This window comes from Rattus norvegicus, chromosome 13 (genome assembly GCF_036323735.1).
Source record: "Rattus norvegicus strain BN/NHsdMcwi chromosome 13, GRCr8, whole genome shotgun sequence".
NCBI classification, from domain to species: domain Eukaryota; kingdom Metazoa; phylum Chordata; class Mammalia; order Rodentia; family Muridae; genus Rattus; species Rattus norvegicus.
Genome location: NC_086031.1, coordinates 12,515,514 through 12,536,106, shown reverse-complemented (window position 1 = coordinate 12,536,106; position 20,593 = coordinate 12,515,514). Strand labels below are relative to the sequence as shown.

At 39.6% G+C, this 20,593-nt stretch overlaps 1 protein-coding gene across 2 annotated transcripts in view; it reads left to right on the top strand.

Annotated features, from left to right (window-relative positions):
• The window catches only part of Cntnap5bl1 (contactin associated protein family member 5B like 1), a 1,004,796-nt gene that overhangs the window by 847,155 nt on the left and 137,048 nt on the right, over positions 1 to 20,593 (top strand). For both annotated transcript variants that reach the window (NM_001329899.3, XM_063272228.1), the window contains 1 exon segment: positions 12,330 to 12,569. In NM_001329899.3, coding sequence (NP_001316828.2) covers positions 12,330 to 12,569 — 240 coding nt within the window.

Here is a 20,593-nt window from a genome sequence, read left to right as displayed (position 1 = left end):
GTGCATCATGTTTGTAATGTGTCTATGTGAATATGCATGTATATTTGTACATGTGTTTGTGTTGTCTTGCTGAGCCTGTACATGCATATGTTCATCTGTGTGTATATGTATATTTAAGTGTGGTCTAACGTATGTGTTTATGTGTGTTTGTGTGTATATACATGGATGTGCACGTGTGTTTATGCTATTGTGATGGCATGGATCCTGACAAAATTATCCAACATTTAGGCTAGTCTATACATTCCTTACAATAAAAATAATACATTCTATAGCTTTTTCTTCTTTGTAAAAATAAAACACAATGTAAAAAAAGAAAAAAAACATACTGTTGTTCTCTGTGCTAGGTAGTACACAATACTTTATACTATTGTGCTCTCTCAGCATCTGATAGTTTCTTGAGCATCTTTTTTTTAAATCACATTGAATATTATATGTCTGTACATTGAGAAGAATATGTTTACCAAAGAAATCACCCCAGCCACCCTTCCCCCTTTTTCAAACTTGTTGACTATGCCACATACAAGAAAATATACACTAGATCTACAATTTGCCACCTCTGCTAGGAGAAAAAAAATGACACTAACAAGATATATGAAGTGTAATTCAAACCCACAGAAAAGCAGTGACTGCAGAGAAAGAGAAACAGAGGCAAGTATTAGACTTCATAAATCCTCCCTTCCTTTTTGCATCTAAATCTCAGAAGAAAAATAATGAGTCTTTCTTTGTGATCAGCTTGCATGTGCCATTGATTTACCTTGTGGTTAAAAGAGACTCACTCACTGAAATTGACACAGACAAGATGATGCAATTGAGGTTTGACCTCTTGACCTGCATTCTTGTCAGAATTGGAAACAAGCTCAACTTTTGTCATTATTTCTGAGTAAGAGACTAGACTTGTCCCTCAAGAATACCCTCTTTTTGTTCTTTGGACTCAAGTAGAGGATTTCATAAGTGTATTTACTGGTTCAGTGACATGCTGTGTCCTAGTTACATTTCTACTGCCATTAGACATCATGACCAAAAAAGTGCTTAATTTGTCCTCAAGATTTTAGAGGGATAGAGACTGCAATTATCAGGGTAGGGAACAAGGCAGCAGAAATGAAAGCATAATGCTGAAGCAATTTCAAAGACCTTACATCTTGATATATAAGTATAAGGGAGAGAACTAACTGACCTTTGAAGTCTCAGAGCCAGTTTCAAGTGAAATACCTTTTCTAACAAGATCACTGTTCCTAGTACTTCCCAAACAGTTCCAACAACTGTGGAGTGACTATGCAAATTTAATCTCAATGAAGCTCTTTTTCACTCAAACCACCATATCTGGGATGGATTAAAGAAGATATATTTCTAACAATCACAGCATTTCTAACCATCTAATCTGCTAATTGTTTTTTCATGTTAACGATTACCCTATCATTCTTTCAACATATAATGGAAGGCTCATTATTTCTCTTCTGAAATTTATGTGCAATAAATAAATTTGTCTGTACATCTGTGTTTTTGCCTCTCTGTGTGTCAATGTTTGTGTATGTGAATGCAAGTGCAAGTGTATTGGATCACATGCATAACACAGCATATAGAATTATGAGAATAGTCCATATATACTTTCTCCAATTCATTTAAGACAATGCTCCTCAATGGCCTGTAGCTTCATCTTATAGGCTAGTCTAGGCTACCTGCTCTGTGGGCTTCCAGAAATTTGCCTGTCTGCCATCACTAGGATTAGAAGCATGCATCACATAACCTAGCTTTTTCTGTTATTCTAAGTATCAAAACTGTGTCCCCATGTTTGCAAGGTGCTAAGGACCAACCTCAGCTTAGGGAAAGGTTCTTGAAGAGAGGTGTTTGGGAGAGGTACAAAATATGGCTCATGTCATTTGTGGGTACATCTGTTCTGCTCTTGCTGTATCTTCATACAATTTATCTAGATAGTACAGCTCTTGCAAACCAAAGCCCAGTCTTTTATTTACATATCAGTTCAATCATTATCCCAAGTTCCCCTTTGATTATCCCATGATAATATCACATTTTATGACCTTAGTCCCATGATTCATAGAAAGAGACAGCAAGTACATTTTCTTAAATATATCAAATGAACTCAGACATCTGTCTACCATTGTAAGCACAAACAATAAGTTTAGCTGCGTGGGATCCATTGCTGAGATTACCATCCCCAGCATGCCTGACCTAAACTTGCTCTGTCCCAGGTAGACAATGAACTCAAGAATCTGCTGTCTTTGTATGTATAGACAATAAGCTAGCTGGGGAGAATCCACCATGACCACCATTCCTGAGTCTAACTTTTCTCTGTTCCAGGCTCACCTTAAACTCATAAATCTTCCTGCTTTTGTATCTTTCTGACAAGCAGGCTCAATAGCGTTGCTGCACTTGTTCATTTAGGTCCATTAAATATCTCATACTGCATCTTTATACTTTGCATAGTTGAGAAATCATACATTTTTAATCAGATTTTCAGAGTTATTTTATAGAGCCTTTAGAGCTGTCTTTAAGGTCACAGCATTTAATATTTTGTAAGCACAGGAGACATACCCTTACCTCCCAAAATTGTGCTATTACTAATTATCATGGAGTCACTGGCAGGGAGAATATTTCTCAATAGAGAAACATAAAGTAAATTATTTACATTATTAGACTAAAAAAGTCTCATACCCACACAACCAGCAGCACTTACAGAGTCTCATGCCCTGCTGGCTCTGCTCCAGGGATAAGAACTGTGTAAAGACATCCCTTTGACAGCAGCTATGAATGGCTTGGTAACAAGGCAAGCACTTTGCTAATTGACCCATTTCCCTAGTCACAATTTATAGTTTCATTTTTCTTGTCAATATATTTATTGTCTAAAATAGCAAACTTGATATGCCTGTTTTATCCATCTTGATAAGCACAAGTGTCCATCTAGCTATATTCTAGATATTTCTCAATCTTCCTAATGTTGTTACCTTTTAATTCAGTTCCTCATCTTATGCTGACCCAATCCTTAAAAATTATATACAATGGTACTTAATAATTATAATTTTGCTGCTGTTATGAATTGTAATATAAATATCTGATATGCAGGATATCTTATATATGATGCTGAAAAAGTTCGTTCACCCCAAAGGGAGGTCATGACACGTGTTGTTGAGAACTGTTGTAAACCAAAATATAATGGGATTGTAGCATAGGATGTTAAACCTGAGTCTCAGTAAAGGCAGTGTGGGCAGCTGATAGATACAGAAAGTAAATGATTTATCCTTTCTGCTCTCATATATTCTACAGCTCCATATTTTACCCCTCTCTTTTTTTCTCTTTTCTTCCTTTCTTTGTCCCTTGGTACTTTTGTCAGAACCCAAGGATTCATACTCAGTCTCCACTCAACTATGATATGACCTTGAGCTCAAGGGTTGGTCACTAATAGCCTGTTTTGTAAAGCCAGAATGAGTCTCACAAAAAATTCTCAGCAACACACACACACACACATACACACACATACACACATACACACACACATGCAAATTAGGTTTAGCTGTACTTTTTATACTATAACACACATACATATGTAAAAAAAGAAAAAGAAAGGAAAAGTTTCTATCTACTCAAGGTTTGATGGAGATATTGAAGCCTCTTCTGACCTTCTCCAGATATTGTCTCACTTGAGAGTCAAATTACAGTTCAAGTATGAATGGGAGATGAAAATTTTATCTGCTAAATAGTGTTGGATAATAGTGTTGGATAGTTATGGATAAACTCTGGGATCAATAAGAAGGGAATGCATAATGCTTCCACTATTTCTTGCAAGTAGGAGATGACTGAAGACTCAGAAATCAGTAGTAACTGAACACTCTATTGTATAATGTACAGTAAACTTTACTATAAACACATGGAATAATAGCTATGATAGCTTATAGGCCACATAAAAAAATCCATATTTTATTCATATGTAGAGACTGGGGTCATATGAAGTTTAATTCTTAAGCATTTTAATAAGAACTGTTTCCTCTCTCAGTTTCTCCTCCTTTCAAGGGAAATTATTGTAGAAACAGGGACTCAAGTAGCCCAATTTGCCTTGAACATACTATGTAGCAATGATAACCTTCAATTTCTGATCCTCCTTATTTCATATTCTTAGTGCTGAAATTATTGATTTGTGCTGACAAAGTTTATTCAGTGGTACATGGAATTGAACTCAGGCCTTCTTGAATGCTCTCTAACAACTCAATCACATCCCCAGTTTCCTTTCTCACTATGAACTTTAAAAAAGGTGTAGTAGAGCTCACAGTAGCACCACAGCTATGTGTTATGACAAAATGTTATTCTCACATAACAGAATGTTACAATTCAACAGAAGGAGACTGAGATGAAATTGTTCTGAATGAACTTCCTTGGGAGAGTAATAGCATCAAGTACACAAAATCTCGACAGGCCTAACAATGAACACCAGGAGCTCCTAGGTCCATAGAACACAAAGGAAGAATCTTGTTCTTATAGATTTTCAAGTACACAGGGATAAGTCCTACATAAAAATGCCCTACACTACATGCTAGACATTATTAGCATCTAGATTCAACTTAAGACTACCTAATGTCATGACAGTAGGAAAGGGGCAGCCCTTGTTTTTAGCTACAAACGGAACTAGAAGAGTTGAGACTGTAGCAGGCTCTCTCATTCTGACTAAATAAAGTCCACAGCAGGATTGTTGTCGCGCCCACCTCGACCGGCAAGGAAGACGCAACACCGTTGGATCCTTCTCAATCAGCCTTTATTGCAGGAACACCTAGTTGATGATACGGGGACCCCGGGGAACAAAGGCACTTGCCTTAAGTACAAAACAGACAGCATGGCTAAGGACTTGTCCTCGGGGGATTGGTGGAGTAAAGACATCTTATTAACATGCTTATCAATTATGAACTAGTAAAGATGTCAGAAGAAAGCTAAAGGTGGTAGTAAATACAAGCGACCACTAGATGTCAGTGCTATAGATAAATGCTCCCAACATCTCCCTCTTTTTTGTTTTATTAAAAGATGAGTCTATTAGGTGGAGGTAGTGGTCTGAGAGAGGTCAGACATGTCTCACAGAGTGCCCAGCTCGGCCATGACGAGCCACTCCTGTAGTTAGGACTGCACCCCAATGGCTAGAGATGACTGAAATGTACAACACACCGTTCTGGGCTATTGGTGTGCTAATAATAGGGGAGAGACAGAGCAGAGGGGCATGGGACCAGCCCGAATGTACAAACAGGGCAGGGCCACCTCTGTTATGACTGGTCTAGATCTGGGTGTCACGTCAATACACGTCATTGCTCCTGTCTTAGGTCGTTCCTCTCAAAACTCGGCCTTACCCGTCACTGGAAATTAACCCTATCGCCACCGGGCTCCTGGCTTAGGTTGGTCCGAGCCTGAGGAAAGTTGCCCGTCTCTGGACACAATGACCTCACATGACAGTGACAAAATATGATCTAGGGCGAACTCTCAATCTTTTAGAGAGGCCAGCCACACACTGGGAGAAGCACCACTCTCAATGGCCGCCATAGCCTGGTAAACAATCGCTTTGTGTCTAGCATGTTCTCGTTTTAAACGGCAAAAGAGCCATAGGCATACTCCACATCCCAAGAGGACAATGGCCCCCCAGGCAAACATGTCAGCCCATTCTTTGAAAAACGAGAAAGCATTGGTGATCCACGAGGTGAAATCCCCAATCGAGATGGGTTCCATTCTGGTGTTGTTAAGGACAGCAATCTGCATCAGCAATTGTCTTGATAATTGTTCCGCTTCCATGGACCAGTTTCCTTTCAAATAATTAGAGATTTCTTTGCTCTGTTGAGAATACTGAGAAAAGTTAGCTTTTAATGGAGTAACACATAAGCCTCTAAAGAAGGAAACGCAGGACAGCTGCGTCATATGATATAATGTCTCAATTTGTTCTTGAAGCAGATCTATTCGTTGGTTAGCTAATAGAAAGCCAGATGCCAAGTGGGTATTGAATTTTTCTTGTATCTCCAATGTTACTGTGGTTCTTTCTACAATCTTATTGATAGTCTCAGCCGTCTGTATTTGATTAGTCATAGCAATCGCGGCTGTTGTAGCTGTAGCGGCTGATAATACAATGGCTGAAATTATAGCTGCCGTAATACCAAAATCCCTTTTAGTTCTTAATAAATGAAGTATGGGAAAATCATCTGGATTTGCTACTACAGGGATAGGCACAAAGGAGGGAATCTTTACAATCACTGCGGTATCATTGGTGCCATCTCAGCATTCAGCTAAATAACAAACTACGTCAGAGCTATTGTAATTTAAAGCATAATTACTTGTATTAGCGCTTATCAGAAAAAAGAAAGGTGGTCTAACACATACTGGAGCGCCAACAGCAGCATCATTAGCTATTAGGCTATTAATCTTAACACCTACTAAACTTGTATTGTTATTGGTTCTAATGGCTGAAATGTTATATAATGTAAATTCTTCACCTAATAATCGAGCAAAAGGAGTTAGAGATGTGTATGCTCCCTGCTCATTAGATAATACCCATTGATACCAGGGCCAAAAATTACGTTTGTCAGTCTTATTTCTCTTCTTATCATATTGGGCATTGTTAAGAGGAGGGGAAAATTCAAATCCCGGTAGGAATTGTTTAGGTCTATGGAACGGACTCTGACATGGGGTAAATTTAGGTGGAAAGGCTTTATATGGGGGGCAAGTAGGTAGGACTCTACGACAGGTAGAGTTAACCAGTTTGCGAATGCCTTGCCCCGGGAGTGATGGAAAGCTACCATTATGCATCATAATCAAAGTTGTAATGTACGAATTAGCAGAGTTATCAATTGACGTATCTCCATTGCCTGAGGAGGCCCCTTGTGTAATTTTACTCAGAGCAGCCTGGATGGCTCCAGTGCCCATAGCACGGTTGTTCACAGGATCTAACCAGTTTGCCAAAGTGGTCCTTCGCAGCCATATACAAGGCTGGGAGGAATTTCTAAGAGTGAAACATAAAGTATGTAACAGTGAAAGATTAGTGGCAGTATATCGTTGAGTCAATTCTCCACTAGGCACTATACAAGGAACATCACGCAAACAGGATGTGGAGAAAAAGGTTGGCAAAACAGTAGAATTGCTATGAACTGGCATAAGTACAGGCCAGGATCTGGCGATAGCCCACAGCGTGAGTGAATCAACCTGGATCATCATTTCCAGTAGTAGTAGTAGTATTCGTAGTCTCATCTTCACGAATAGCAGGAGGCAGTTTGCGAGTCAAACGTTCAGGCACCCAGATTGGATTGTCTTGATTCTGTGGAAAAACACAAACAGCTCCCCTAGACCTCGAAATTACGGGATCTGGGCCACACCATTCACCAGTTAAGACATCCTTCCACTTTACATCTGCATAAGTCATGGGTTTCGTGGCTGCATGGCGATCTGCAGCAGAGCGGCCATGCGCATCCAAAATTAAAAAATTTAGAGTAAAGAGAGCTAAAGACAACTGTTCTTTTGGTGTCCTGCCATAGGCAATTCCCCCTTTTTGTTTTTGTAAGAGCTCTTTTAAAGTACGATGTGTTCTTTCTATAATTCCTTGACCTTGGGGATTGTATGGCAATCCTGTAGTATGTTTGACCTGTATTGTTTGGCAAAATGTCTGAAAAGACTTTGTGGTGTAGGCAGGTCCGTTGTCTGTCTTGAGGCTGTCAGGCTTTCTCCAGGCTGTCCACGCCTCTAAGCAATGACTAATGGCATTACGAGCCTTCTCACCAGTCATTAGAGTGGCATGTATAATGCCAGAGCAGGTATCAACAGAAACATGTGTATATTTTAAGTTTCCAAACTGAGATATATGTGTAACATCCATCTGCCAGAGCTTTAATGGAATCAGGCCACGAGGGTTAATTCCCACCTGAGGAGGGTGGTGAAATTGAACACAATTCTGGCAACGTAATACTACATCACGAGCTACAGCTCTAGAGATTTTAAATTTTTGTTGAAGAGTGAAAGCAGGAACATGAAACTTTTGATGAAATTCTCTAGCAAGATCAACTGGAGCTGTATGAAAAATAAATTCTCTGTGAGTACTAGCATCCACCAAAGCATTATTACTGGCCATGGGACCAGGCAAATTAGTATGAGCTCGAATATGTTGTATGAAAAACTTATTTTTTCTGGCCCAAATTAATTTTTGTAATTCTAAAAGAATTTGACATACTGTACTAGTCGACCTAATTGGCCCTGTTATTTCAAGAGAGCGCACAGCGTTAACTACATAAGCAGAATCAGAAATTAAATTGAAAGAATCATGAAATCTTTTAAAAACTTCCAACACAATTTTACATTCTGTAATTTGGGGGTGCCTGGCTTCTAGGATAAGAGTTCTATAAAAATATTATCTCAATTTAGACCTGTTTCTCTAGGTTGGCTCATATCACATATTGTCTAGAATGACTCTATACAAATTACCAGTTTTATGTCAACTTCTTGTTATAGATGTTATAATTTTTTAACCATATCTAATAACTTAAAGGCCAATAATCTATGACCAAGGCATGTAGAACATATTTACACATTTAAAACCAGTCAGAAACAAAATTGAAGTGGTTAACACATGTCTTTAATATTTAGACCAAGCACCATTTCTAGCTGTGATTTTAAAAGAAACACCTTGTCACCTGCTAAGTCTAATAACAAGTCAGGGATTTTTCTAAGAGAAACAGACATCAGCTCCCATACCAAGAAGCTGAGGAACTGTTGGCGCCTTTAAGATCAGCTCCTGTAGATGTTCTGTCCCCGGGCAGCTTCTCCAGCTGACCTAGGCTCTTTGTTGTAGGTACAGGGCTTCAAAGGCCGATTGAAACTGTCTTTTATTCATTTGTTCTCTTTTCAGAAACGAGTTAAGACCAAATCAAGGTGTGAATGACCAGCAGATAAAGTTTTTATCATTTTTTCTTTTGAACATGAAACATAAAACATAAAACATTTAAACAATGAGAAACAAAAACCACAGACATAAACTGACAGACATGAACAGCTTGGTGCACCAAGGACAGACAATAGACATAGAGGGGAAAAACTAGATGGTGTCTCACCGAAGGGACCCAGATATCCTACCTATGGAACCCAGAACCAGAAATAAGCATTTTTCCAATAGGAGCCAGCAGAGAGGCAGGACGTCTCCTACCTTTCTTCTGTTCCCAGGAGAGCTCTGAAAGTTTTTCTCTTTCTCCAAAGCATCTGTGGAGAGTCTGGGAGGACTGTTTTTCCCAAACCCATTCTCTCTCATGTCTAGGGTGTAAACTATCTCTAATCAGGGTCCAAAGACTAAAACAGAACTCTAAAAGAATGTATACACAAAAAACACGTTACCATTACCTTGTCTCTTTTTTATTAGAAGTTTTACTTATGTTAGCCCAAATCATCGAGGCCTTTTCTAGCCCATCTTACCCCAATATGTTCTGTTTTATGGCTCCAGGAGATAAGGGCCAAAAGGTTTTATGGCCCCTGGTTCTTGGAACAGAGCTACTAAATCAGGAGAAGGATCGGATCTTCAAGTCCTTATTATTTTTATCTCGTCCTGTCGGAGTAAAAGTTGGTCAGAGTTGATGAAGCATCTGTATTTGAAACACATCTGGTTAGGCTTGGGCCTGGAATGTTCTCTGTTTTAACTTTTACCTTTGGCTGTTGGCAGTTTTGTAGTCCGAGGGGCTTCTCTGTCCCCCAACTTGGGGCATTTTGACCATAGGAGCAGGAACTGGCTGTTGTGGGGATAGGATCAAAGGCACTCTCCATGTTAATGATGACTAACGAGAAAAATAACTTAATGCTGGAGACTGACTCCTCTCTTGGAATAAAACCAACAGATAAGGCAGGCTCCCTTAAAGGGCTTCTCTTAATGAGCACTCTCTTTCTGTAAGCAAAAGTTGAAGGTCAGGCCACTAAAGTTAGCAACTGGAATTTTATTTTTTTTTTTGACCTTGTTCTTTGAGGGATGGATAAATTCCTTTCTTGTTCTTGTTTTCCTTAGAGTCCTCCCCCACCTCGCTCACAGCCTTTTCAAATCGTTCCTCCTGTAGCATTTCTACTGTAGCCTGTCCCTTTAAGGTTCTTTGTTCCCAAGCAAAATTTAAATCTTTCCCAGCTTTTCTTAGCTGTCCACCACGAGATTCTCAGAGAGCTAGCCAAGGTGCAATGGCAATCGCACTCACTAAGAAATCTCTCTATAGTGCTTCTTTTTATCCTAAGCCTTTTTTTTTTAAACAGCTCCTGAAGAGCCAGAAAAATTGGGTGAGACTGAGCAGTCTCCATGTTTACTGTAGCAGTTTTGTAGCTAGTTTCGCTCCCCCTACTGTGTGGGCTGGGAGCACAAGCACAGATAAAACACTATGCTTCAAAAATTAACGTTGGCTATCAACCAACACACCGCCACTAGAGCGGGGTCCATAAAATTAAGTTTCCTTTCACTACACCTGTTCCATAGCCGGAGAGAGGCAGGCTCTGGTTAAACTCCCCCAGTCTCCAGGGGTGAGACAGTATCTGCCAAGAGTCTCAATTTGAGCCATAACAAAAGCTGAGTTGACTCTATAGGTTTTGACTGACTCTGTTAATTGTTTTATTGTCTTAAAGTCAACAGGTTCATGATGTCGCTGCCCGTTTGTATCCAGAAAAACTGGAAAACTCAATCCTAACTCTTTCCATACTTCCGGGCAAAAAGAAGTACTTCCTGTAGGCTTCACCATTGTTTTACCTTGAAAGTTATTCGGTGGTGCAGGACGTGCTGTTGGCATAATTGCCTTCTTATTTAAGTCCTTGGCTTGTTTCTGCACAGCGTAAGTGTTTGGCCAGTCAGAATGATAAATCTCTTTCTCATAATGAGCTACCTCCTCCTCAAGGTCAGCTAAGTCACTATCACTAAACTCTGAATCACTAGACATCTCCAAGGTCAATGTCTTTAATGAGGGATAAATTTTCTTTATTCCTTGATCTTGATTACTTTTCCCGCCTTTGTCTGTCCTCTCCTTGATCTTTTCTGTCTTTTCTCTTACCTCTTTTCCTCTTTTTCCTTTCTTTCCCTCCTTCAAAACTCTCTCTCCTTCTGACATACTCTCCTGTTGTTCTGTAAGGATTCTCTGACCTGTCCTAACAGCTTCTTCACATCTTTTATCTTCCAAGCAGGCACGGATTATACGCCAAAGCGGCTTTGTCCCTGGTTTAAGCTTGTCCACTGTAGTCTCCTTATCCAGATCTTTTCCCAGCCTCTCCCATGCTCTCAAAGTGAGCGACCCTGACACTATAAACCACGGGGCACAACGGTTACACTCATCAAGAAAACTCAGCAGGATTTTCTTTTCAATTTTAAGCTTACGCTGACCAAGAAGCTCCTGAAGAGCTGACAGGAGCGGGGTGGAGTGCGAGCTTCCCATGCTTTTACGACCTTATTTACGATCGATTTACGAGCAAGGCGAGCTGGCGAGCTGGCGTGTTTATTTATACACGATCTTGTGGCTCATCAGTGGACTCTTCCCAACAAATGCATTCGTGCCCTGGGCGGTGGCAATTCAGACAGAAGCAACACCACAACACAAAAAGAGTATAAGGCAAAAGTGCTAGTCCAACCCACAAAGGATCAAATGGAAAAGACAACATTACCGTGCTCCACAAACCCCTTTTTGCCTCTAAATCAAGGCTATCATTGTCCCTGCTTTTCCAGAGAACTTTATTGTCCTACCAGGGAAGTTTTACAATCCCTTATCCCGGAGCTTTACAGTCCCAATTCTAGGAACTTTACCGTTCCACTTCTAGGAACTCTATTGTCCCAATTCCGGCAACTAATTTGCCCCTACTGGGAACTTACCGGCGCCGACCGTCCTGAGGCTGAAAAAGTTCTGGATCCAGACGAGAAAAGATAATTTTCTCGGGTCCCCGTAAGGGCCACCAGTTGTCGCGCCCACCTCGACCGGCAAGGAAGACGCAACACCGTTGGATCCTTCTCAATCAGCCTTTATTGCAGGAACACCTAGTTGATGATACGGGGACCCCGGGGAACAAAGGCACTTGCCTTAAGTACAAAACAGACAGCATGGCTAAGGACTTGTCCTCGGGGGATTGGTGGAGTAAAGACATCTTATTAACATGCTTATCAATTATGACCTAGTAAAGATGTCAGAAGAAAGCTAAAGGTGGTAGTAAATACAAGCGACCACTAGATGTCAGTGCTATAGATAAATGCTCCCAACAGATTGTAACTGATATTTGGGAGAGAGGACAGGTAGAGATTTTGTGATCTACCAGTTACATTTATGTAATAAAGCTATGACATCTTTCATGTTTTCCACCTCATTTTTCACCATTAGGAGGGACATCATCAAGACAGAAAGGCTTTCTTGGATGCATCCGTTCATTACACTTGAATGGACAAAAAATAGACCTGGAAGAGAGGGCAAAGATCACACCTGGGGTGAGACCTGGCTGTCCAGGTCACTGCAGCAGCTATGGAAGAAACTGCCACAATGGGGGCAAGTGTGTGGAGAAGCATAATGGCTACTCCTGTGACTGTACCAACTCACCATTTGAAGGACCTTTCTGCCAGAAAGGTAAGATGGGCACACACTCCACTGATACATGGGGTCTTCCAGCATCCAATTATGATGGTTTATGATTCTATGATGCTAGGCAATCGACATGATTGCTATGGCAGGCAGTGCTCTATTACCCATGTGCCATGTTTAAACCAATAGTACTATGCCTTCAAGCAATGTATACCAAATCTCCTATGTATGGCAATGTAGTATCCACATGCCATTGGCAAACCAATGTTCTTCATGTACTCAATCAATGCCCAAACTTTGTGCTCTCAGTTTTCCTGTGTTTAGATTTTAATTAGCTCATCAACATAGTAATTTCCATTCATTGGGCTCATTTTCTTTCTGGTAGTGCAGTTGTGGTTAGTAATAAATGAAAATGGGCGCATCTTCCAGAGTAAGGAATCTGGCTGAAGGCCAGAAGTTGATCACTTACTTGTGTGTAGTGACACACTAACATTTCTAATTGTAATACTTCAATGAAAAGTATGTCAAAGGACCACAGTTTTCAGTAGATACAGAAACACTTAAGCCATCTTTTTTTAAAAAATGAATATATATGTCAATGAGTTTAAAAGAATCATAAAAAGTCTTCATAGTTCTTTAACACTTCTTTTAATTATAAAAAGATTGCTGAACACCCAGTGTAAACAATATTCACTAGCATTATTAATATTAATATTTTAACTACCTTGAGACTCAACAATTCTACATGGCTTTTGCCAATTCATTGATATACACTGCTTTTTAGTGTGTGTGTGTGTGTGTGTGAGAGAGAGAGAGAGAGAGAAAGTGTGTGTGAGAGTGAGTGTGTGTGACTGTGTATGTTTGAATGTGTGTGTGTGTGTGTGTGTTTGTGTGTGTGTGTGTGTGTGTGTGTGTGTGTGTCCATGTGCACACATTTTCCTGGATTCAAGAGAGGTTCATGTATATGCTGTCAATAGAACAAAATGGGCATATATTCCTCAGGTAACATCTGCCCTGTATTTTTGAGTCAATATCTCTCACTGATTTAGACTCTTCAAAGGAATAGGATGGCTGGCAAGCAGGCTACAAAGATTTACAAGGTTCTGCTTCTACAACATTAAGATTGTAGACACCATCATGCTAGTTTTTTTTATTTTTAGCATAGGTCTTGTGGATCATCCTTTAAACAATCCAAGTTCAGCCTTAAAGCACATTTTTCAAGCTCTTCCACCAAGCAGTAGTTTTGTTAATTTAACTTAATCTCAAAGATAAAGGAAAAAAAGGAAGTACCTGGATTTCCTTAGAATACTATAATTTAACATCCTACTTCACTCATTCTGACCTTTTCTTTTACTGGATGGGATTATTTTCTTGCTACTGCCAGGAAACATAAAAATTTTCTTGGGAAAACAAAACACTAGAACAATCTTTAGGATCAAGACAGTGTTAAACCATGTCTCAGAACTTGAAATAAATAAAACCTGTCTCATCCCAATAGATCTTCAGTGAAGGAAAACTTTTAAGTTTTATTCTATTACGCTATTTTTTTTTTGTTTGGGGAATCTAAATACTACCAGCATATGCTTAGAGGTTAGAGGAAAAATTTTGGCAGTTGACATTACCATTCTGCTATGTGCTGCCATGGATCAAACTCAGGTCCTTGTGTATGATACAAATATTTATGCACTGAGCCAGTTTGCAGATAAGGGCTCACGAACTCATATGGTTGAAGTTGCTTACAAAAAACCTGTATAAGATCAATCTAGTCAGTATTCTGACATAGATTTCCAAGGTGATCAAGAGGACCTATCCCTAGCTGACAATCTATTGATGATTATTAGTTGAGGAAGAGTTAGGTTATTTAGGGGTATGAATATGGTGATGCTGCCTATTCTCCTTTGGATGGCCTTGCCTGCAAATAAAGCCATCACTAAGTGGATTCAGAGTACATATATATTAGCAAATAAATAAATAACACGAAGAGGGAGTACATGGCAGGAGAGTAGAAGGAGTTAAAGGGTGTGTCATCAAAATATATTTTATGTGTTTCTTAGTTTCCTTTTTGCTGTGCTGAAAAATGTCATAATCAAAAGTGACTCAGGGAGGAAAGCATTTATCTGGCTTCCAGGTAACAGTGCATCTTCAGTGGAAGGCAATTCAGGAACTTAGGTTGGAAACTCAAGGCAGAAGATGAAATAAAGTGTACTCAGGAATGTTACTTACTGGCTTGTCCTTCCTGGTTTGCTCTGCCTACTTCCTCGTACATTCCAGGGTCACTTGCCTAGGAGTTGCCCCACCCACATTGGGCTGTGTCATCCATTCTATTTCAAGCATTAATCAAGAAAATGCCCACAGAATTGGCTAGAGGCCATTTGGATGGAAATATTTTATTAATTGTAGTTCTTACCTCCCAGATAACCCTGGACACTGTCAAATTGACAAAAAATAATAAGGACAACTGACACCTTATCAGTATAATATACAAATCCATTACTACAAAACTGCAATATTTCTTTACTTCTATGTCTCTAAGAATTAATATTAATAAAAATATCACTATATAAAGCATACCAACTTTTAAAAGTCTCTTGAATTTTTAAAAATTCAGTCCTTTAAATATCTCCAATATCTCTAAAGTGATTGTGTTGATTTTCATATGCTTAGCCCAGGGAGTGGCACTATTAGAAGGTGTGGCCCTGTTGGAGAAAGTGGGGGTGGGTTTGTAGACCCTTCTCCTATCTGCCTAAGGATGCTCAGTCTGTTCCTGGTTTCCTTCCAGTGAAGATGAGACATCTATATCTGGTTCCTGTCAGCATGCCCTTCTTAGCTTCATCAATCTTATCTAGTCTTGGTGACTGTATATACATATATATATATATGCGACACATTTAGCCGTTCCTTCAGTTGCTGCTCCAAACTCTGCCTCCATATCCCATCCTATGAATGTTCTTGTTCCCCCTTTTAAGAAGCAGTGAAGCATCTGTACTCTGGTCATACTTCTTCTTGAGCTTCAAGTGGTCTGTGTAGTGCATCTTGGGTGATTAGAGCTTTTTGGCTAATTGTCCTTTACAAAATTTACATTGATTATGGTGTCTGGTCACAGCAAAAAATAACTCTAAGAGATTGTTTATTCCTTTAAAAATAAGTTAGCTTCTTTCTTTTTGAAAGGGTGGGGTGGGGTCGCTAGGGCACAGTAACAATCAAAGGAATGCAAAACTAAATGTAGACTGTAAAACGTTTAATGCTTAGCACCTTGTACCTATTAATGATCTGGGCTCTAAAGGGCCTAGACAGCTCTACTTCTATTGTTCTGCTGTATGCTATACATATAGTACCTCTCTTAGTCTGAGGCCATCTGTGTCCCATAGTTCCTACATACCTCGGCTATTGTGCCACAGTCCTGGCATCTCTAAAATGATGGGATATGTACTATCATCAATAATTTTCTGGTCTTTCATTTGTGAATCTGACACGACCACATGGTGTGAATCTTCATCTTCTTTCAGTCCTGAGGTTTCTATGGTGACTGAAGTTGTACCCTCAACAATGACTTCTACTAGTCTCTCCTGATGCCATACTTCAGTTTTTTTCTATTACCCCTATAGTACTTCTCTTTCCACTACCATCCGGTAAAGTCTTATATATTACAAAGTTGGTGCCTGTTTGAATTGTTGCTTTGGTCCCAGTGGCCTACAGCTTGGTATGCAAATATTGATTAAACACTTCCTCAAAAAGACTTTGCCTCAATAATGCTCACCACTTTTTGGATGAAGGTGATCCCTCAGCTGGAACTGTCCAGCATCTGTTTTCTCAATTAAGCATAAGTTTTACCTCTAAAGATTGTTATTTCAAAATATCACAAGAACAATCCTGATAGAGTCTATACTTTTTTCTAAAATTTAACAAGACAGGCCTCCATCATCTCCTTGGCTTTCAACATTATGTTTCAAATTCATACACACAGCCCAGTAGAATCTGAGCTCACAAGAGCTTTATCTGCAAAAAATACCAAAAACATTCCACGATCCACACCAAAATAGTATGTTCAGGTCTATCCGTGCAAAATTCCATAAACCTACTTCCAATTTCTTCTTTCATTTACTTCCTTTTCTACGATAAATGATATGGAAAAAAAAAAGCCTTCGGGAGTATCTTAGCATTTCCATTGCTGTGAAGGGACATCATGACCAATACAGCTCATAAAGGACAATATTTAATTGGGCATGACTTACACATCTAGAGTTTCAGTCCATCATCATCAAGGTGGGAAGCATGGGATCATGCAGGCATATATGGTGATGGAGAAGGAGCTGAGAGATCGACATCTTGTTCCAAAGGCAAACAGGAGAAGACTGTCTCAGAGGCAACTAGGAGGAAGTTCTCAAAGCCCACAAACTGATACACTTCTTCCACAAAGGCCACAGCTACTCCAATAAGGTCACACCTTCTAATAAATAGTAGCATTCAATAGATCAAGCATATTCAAACTACTACAAAAAAAAGAGAGAAGAAAGAAAGAAAGAAAGAAAGAAAGAAAGAAAGAAAGAAAGAAAGAAAGAAAGAGAGAAATAAAGAAGAGAAGAGGAAAGAGCTTTTTTGACTTATAGTGACAGTCTCATCAGAAGATAAGGAAGGGACCCAAGTCAGGGACCTGGAGACAGGAACTGCAATAAAGATCATAGAGAATTCTACACTGACTTTCACCTTTGACCTGCTTAGCCTGACTTCTTGGATAAAGAAGGACCACTTGCCCATGGAAGGCACTGCCAACAGTAGGCTGGGACATGCTACATTAATATTTAAGTAAATGGCTCCCACAAACTTGACTACAGACCAATTTGTTAAAGGCATTTTCTACATCCAAGTTCCCTCTTCCTGGTTTACTCTGACCTGGGTAAAGGTAACAAAAAACTAGCAAGGACAGCATGTATAACATCCTTAAAAAAAAAAAAAAAAAAAAAAAAAAAAAAAAAAAAAAAAAAAAAAAAGAGCAACTATCTTTTAAACTAATTTGAAATCAAAAGATGCTCTCAGTTTTCACACGGGGAAAGCTCTGTTATCAATCTCTGAAAAGTTTGTGTGCCTCAGTTTGAGGGCCCATCATTACAGGAAACACATGCCGATGTAGGAGAACAGACATGACACAAAGTATGCACTGAAGCACCCAAAATCTAATGGTGGGGGGACTTGGACAGTGGTCCTACCTGTATTTATCAATGAACATTATTCAAACATCCCATAAGCCATCCTTTATGTTTAACCTCCTTTTGACATGTTCCCTGTTCTACAACATGTGAAATCATTCTGACAATACTGTTCCTCGCATCTGTTACAATACGTTTTCTCATTTTGATCCATAAGTTAAATAAACAGATATGTCCTCAGCCTTTTCATGATCTAACAAATTCCACTGTTTACAATTTCCTCCTCTATATTAAAAATTAAGTGATCTTCTACATAAGGAAGTACTAGTCTTGAAAATTGCTTCCGACAAAACATGATGTGGAACTGAGGAGAACCATTTGTGAAGAGAAATTCCCTTAGCAGTGGGGGCTCACTGTTGGGGTGCTCTCCTCTGCTTCCTATTCCAGCATCATCTATTTCAGGGATGAGGTTTGTAAACATGTGGAATATCAAGCATAAATTAAGGACATGTACTCCTTTACCAGTGCTGGAAAAAATTACTGACTCTTGGTATAACCAAGGAAGAAATGTTCACTTCGGCTTATAATTTCAGAGATTTCAGCCAATAGGCTTTGCTCTGTTGATTTTGGGTTCATGTTGACATGCAACATCATTATGAATGTTACAAAGAAAAATAAATTTCTTACAGCCTCTGTGAAGCAGAAGTGAGAGAGGGGGATGTGGAGTTCCCAAGATCCCCTTCAAAGTCATGCTACCAATAGCCCAGCTGCTTTTCTCAATTTTCTACTTTCTTAGGCTGTTTGGAAACATTGATTTTTGGCTAATAGAGTAAGGGAGCCATAGGAGGAAAGAAGAGAGCATCAGATTCCATGGAACTAGGTATAGAGGCAGTTTTACCTCCCTAACATGGGTGTTAAGAACCAAATCAACATTCCCTGGAGGAAGAGGATTTAGACTATGACCAACCAGGTGGCAGGTCAATCATGATCAGGGTGGGACTTTTGATTTCTTTGGTTTGCTGCTTTGTTTAGAGCTTATTCCCATTTGTGATATTGATTTCATTCTGAATAAAATTATGATAGAAATATTTTTTTCCAGAAATGCTTTAAAAGTTGTATTTATTGTTGGTCTTTTAGATAGGTACAATTAACATTCCTCTGTTAGGATATATACATTACAATGCCAACCAACCAGAGCTTCCAGGGACTAAATCACTACCCAAAGACTACACATGAACTGACCCAGGTCTCCAACTGCATATGTAGGAGAGAATATCCTTGTTGGAGCACCAGTGGAAGGGGAAGCCCTTGGCCCTGCCAAGGTTGGACCCCCAGTTCCGGGAAATGTCGGCGGCGGGGAAGTGGGGGCGGCGGGGAAGTGGGGGCATGGGGAGGTAAGGAAGGTCAGGAAGAAACACTCATAAGGGGGAAGGGGAGGGGAAGGGAGTTTATGGACCAGAAACCAGGAAAGGGAATAACATTTGAAATGTAAATAAAGAAGTATATCTAATTTAAAAAAAAAGACGAATGCATTACATTTTAGATTAACATAGATATGTCATGAAAGTAGAAAGGCAGTCTATCTGGGGGTAGGAAAAAGACCAGGACTTTTATATGTATGTGGAGAAGGGGTGGGGTGGAGGTGGGGTGGGGAATCTAGATTTTACATATGAAAGAAAGCATGAAGGATATGTCCTTCTGAAAATTGCTTATTGCTTTAATCTAAGAATGTTCAACTGAATACATTTATCTGAGACTGTCACTATTTTGATTTTTTGTGCTGAAGTGTTCTAAGGATAAACTTCTCCTGTCCTATAGTTGGGCTCTGCACTCAAGGTGGGCTCTCTTTGCCCCTCTGGGACTGGAATGGGATTTGCATTCTTGGATGGTTCCTCTTAGCTGGATCCTTCCAGGTACTTAAGTATCTTCCTGGTAAAAAGAAAAAGAGGATTTTAAAGGTATATTTGCATCTCAATGGTGCACAGGAGGTTAACAAAGATAGGCTTCCTAGTGTAAAAGTGGCTAGTAAATTCGGAAGGCTTAAGTGGGAAGTGTGTTGGTGAGGTCATTACATGCTTAAATTGGCAGGAGGGCATGAGGGGGTGGGGATAGTGGGGACAGCCAGCTGTAGACAGTATGTCCTTGTAAATCTGTCGGCCCTAGCTGACATTCATTCTGACATGGATCTGTACACCCTCTGTGCTAGTCAGCTAACTATAAGGAAACATTTGACAGGAATAAATTTCAGAGTTTTAATAGTGATAAAAGAAAAACAAATGTATGATGGCCTAGTTTCTGTTGTTTCTACACACTACTGACAACTCCCAGCCTCACACCCACCCACTTTCAGGTCACTCTCTCTTTCTGTTTTTGAATTTGCCTAGCCTGGAGCTCTCATATAATAGAACACTAACACAACTTGCCTCTTGTATCGTATTTCTCCTATTAGATAATATTGTCACTTCATCCATGTTTCTTCTTTCTATTGCTAAAAATCTGGATATTTCCCACTTTGCTTGCCTGTTTGTTTTTCCACAGACCCTCGACTATCTCCATTTTCTGATGTTTCTCAATAAGACTACCACTGAATCTCACGTGCATTTTTGATTTTTTTAATTTTTAATCATTTTATCACATTTCTTCACTTGGTCATGTGAAGCTGCTGTTGGGGTATATATGTTCCATTTGATTCTATGGAAGACAAAGAACCACTTTCTGAAATTGGTTTTTCTTATAGCTGTGAGAAAATAGTGGAGAAACCCTGGAAATAGCTGCTCCATGGGAGTGTAATTATATTGATTGTAGGTATAAGAATGAGAACAGAAAGAAGCCACAGGAAGAGTCCAGAGCAGAGAGAAAAGGAAGCAGATAGGACTGGCCAGGGTCAGGGATATTTCTCCTGCAGGTGCAGGGAGTAGCAGAGAA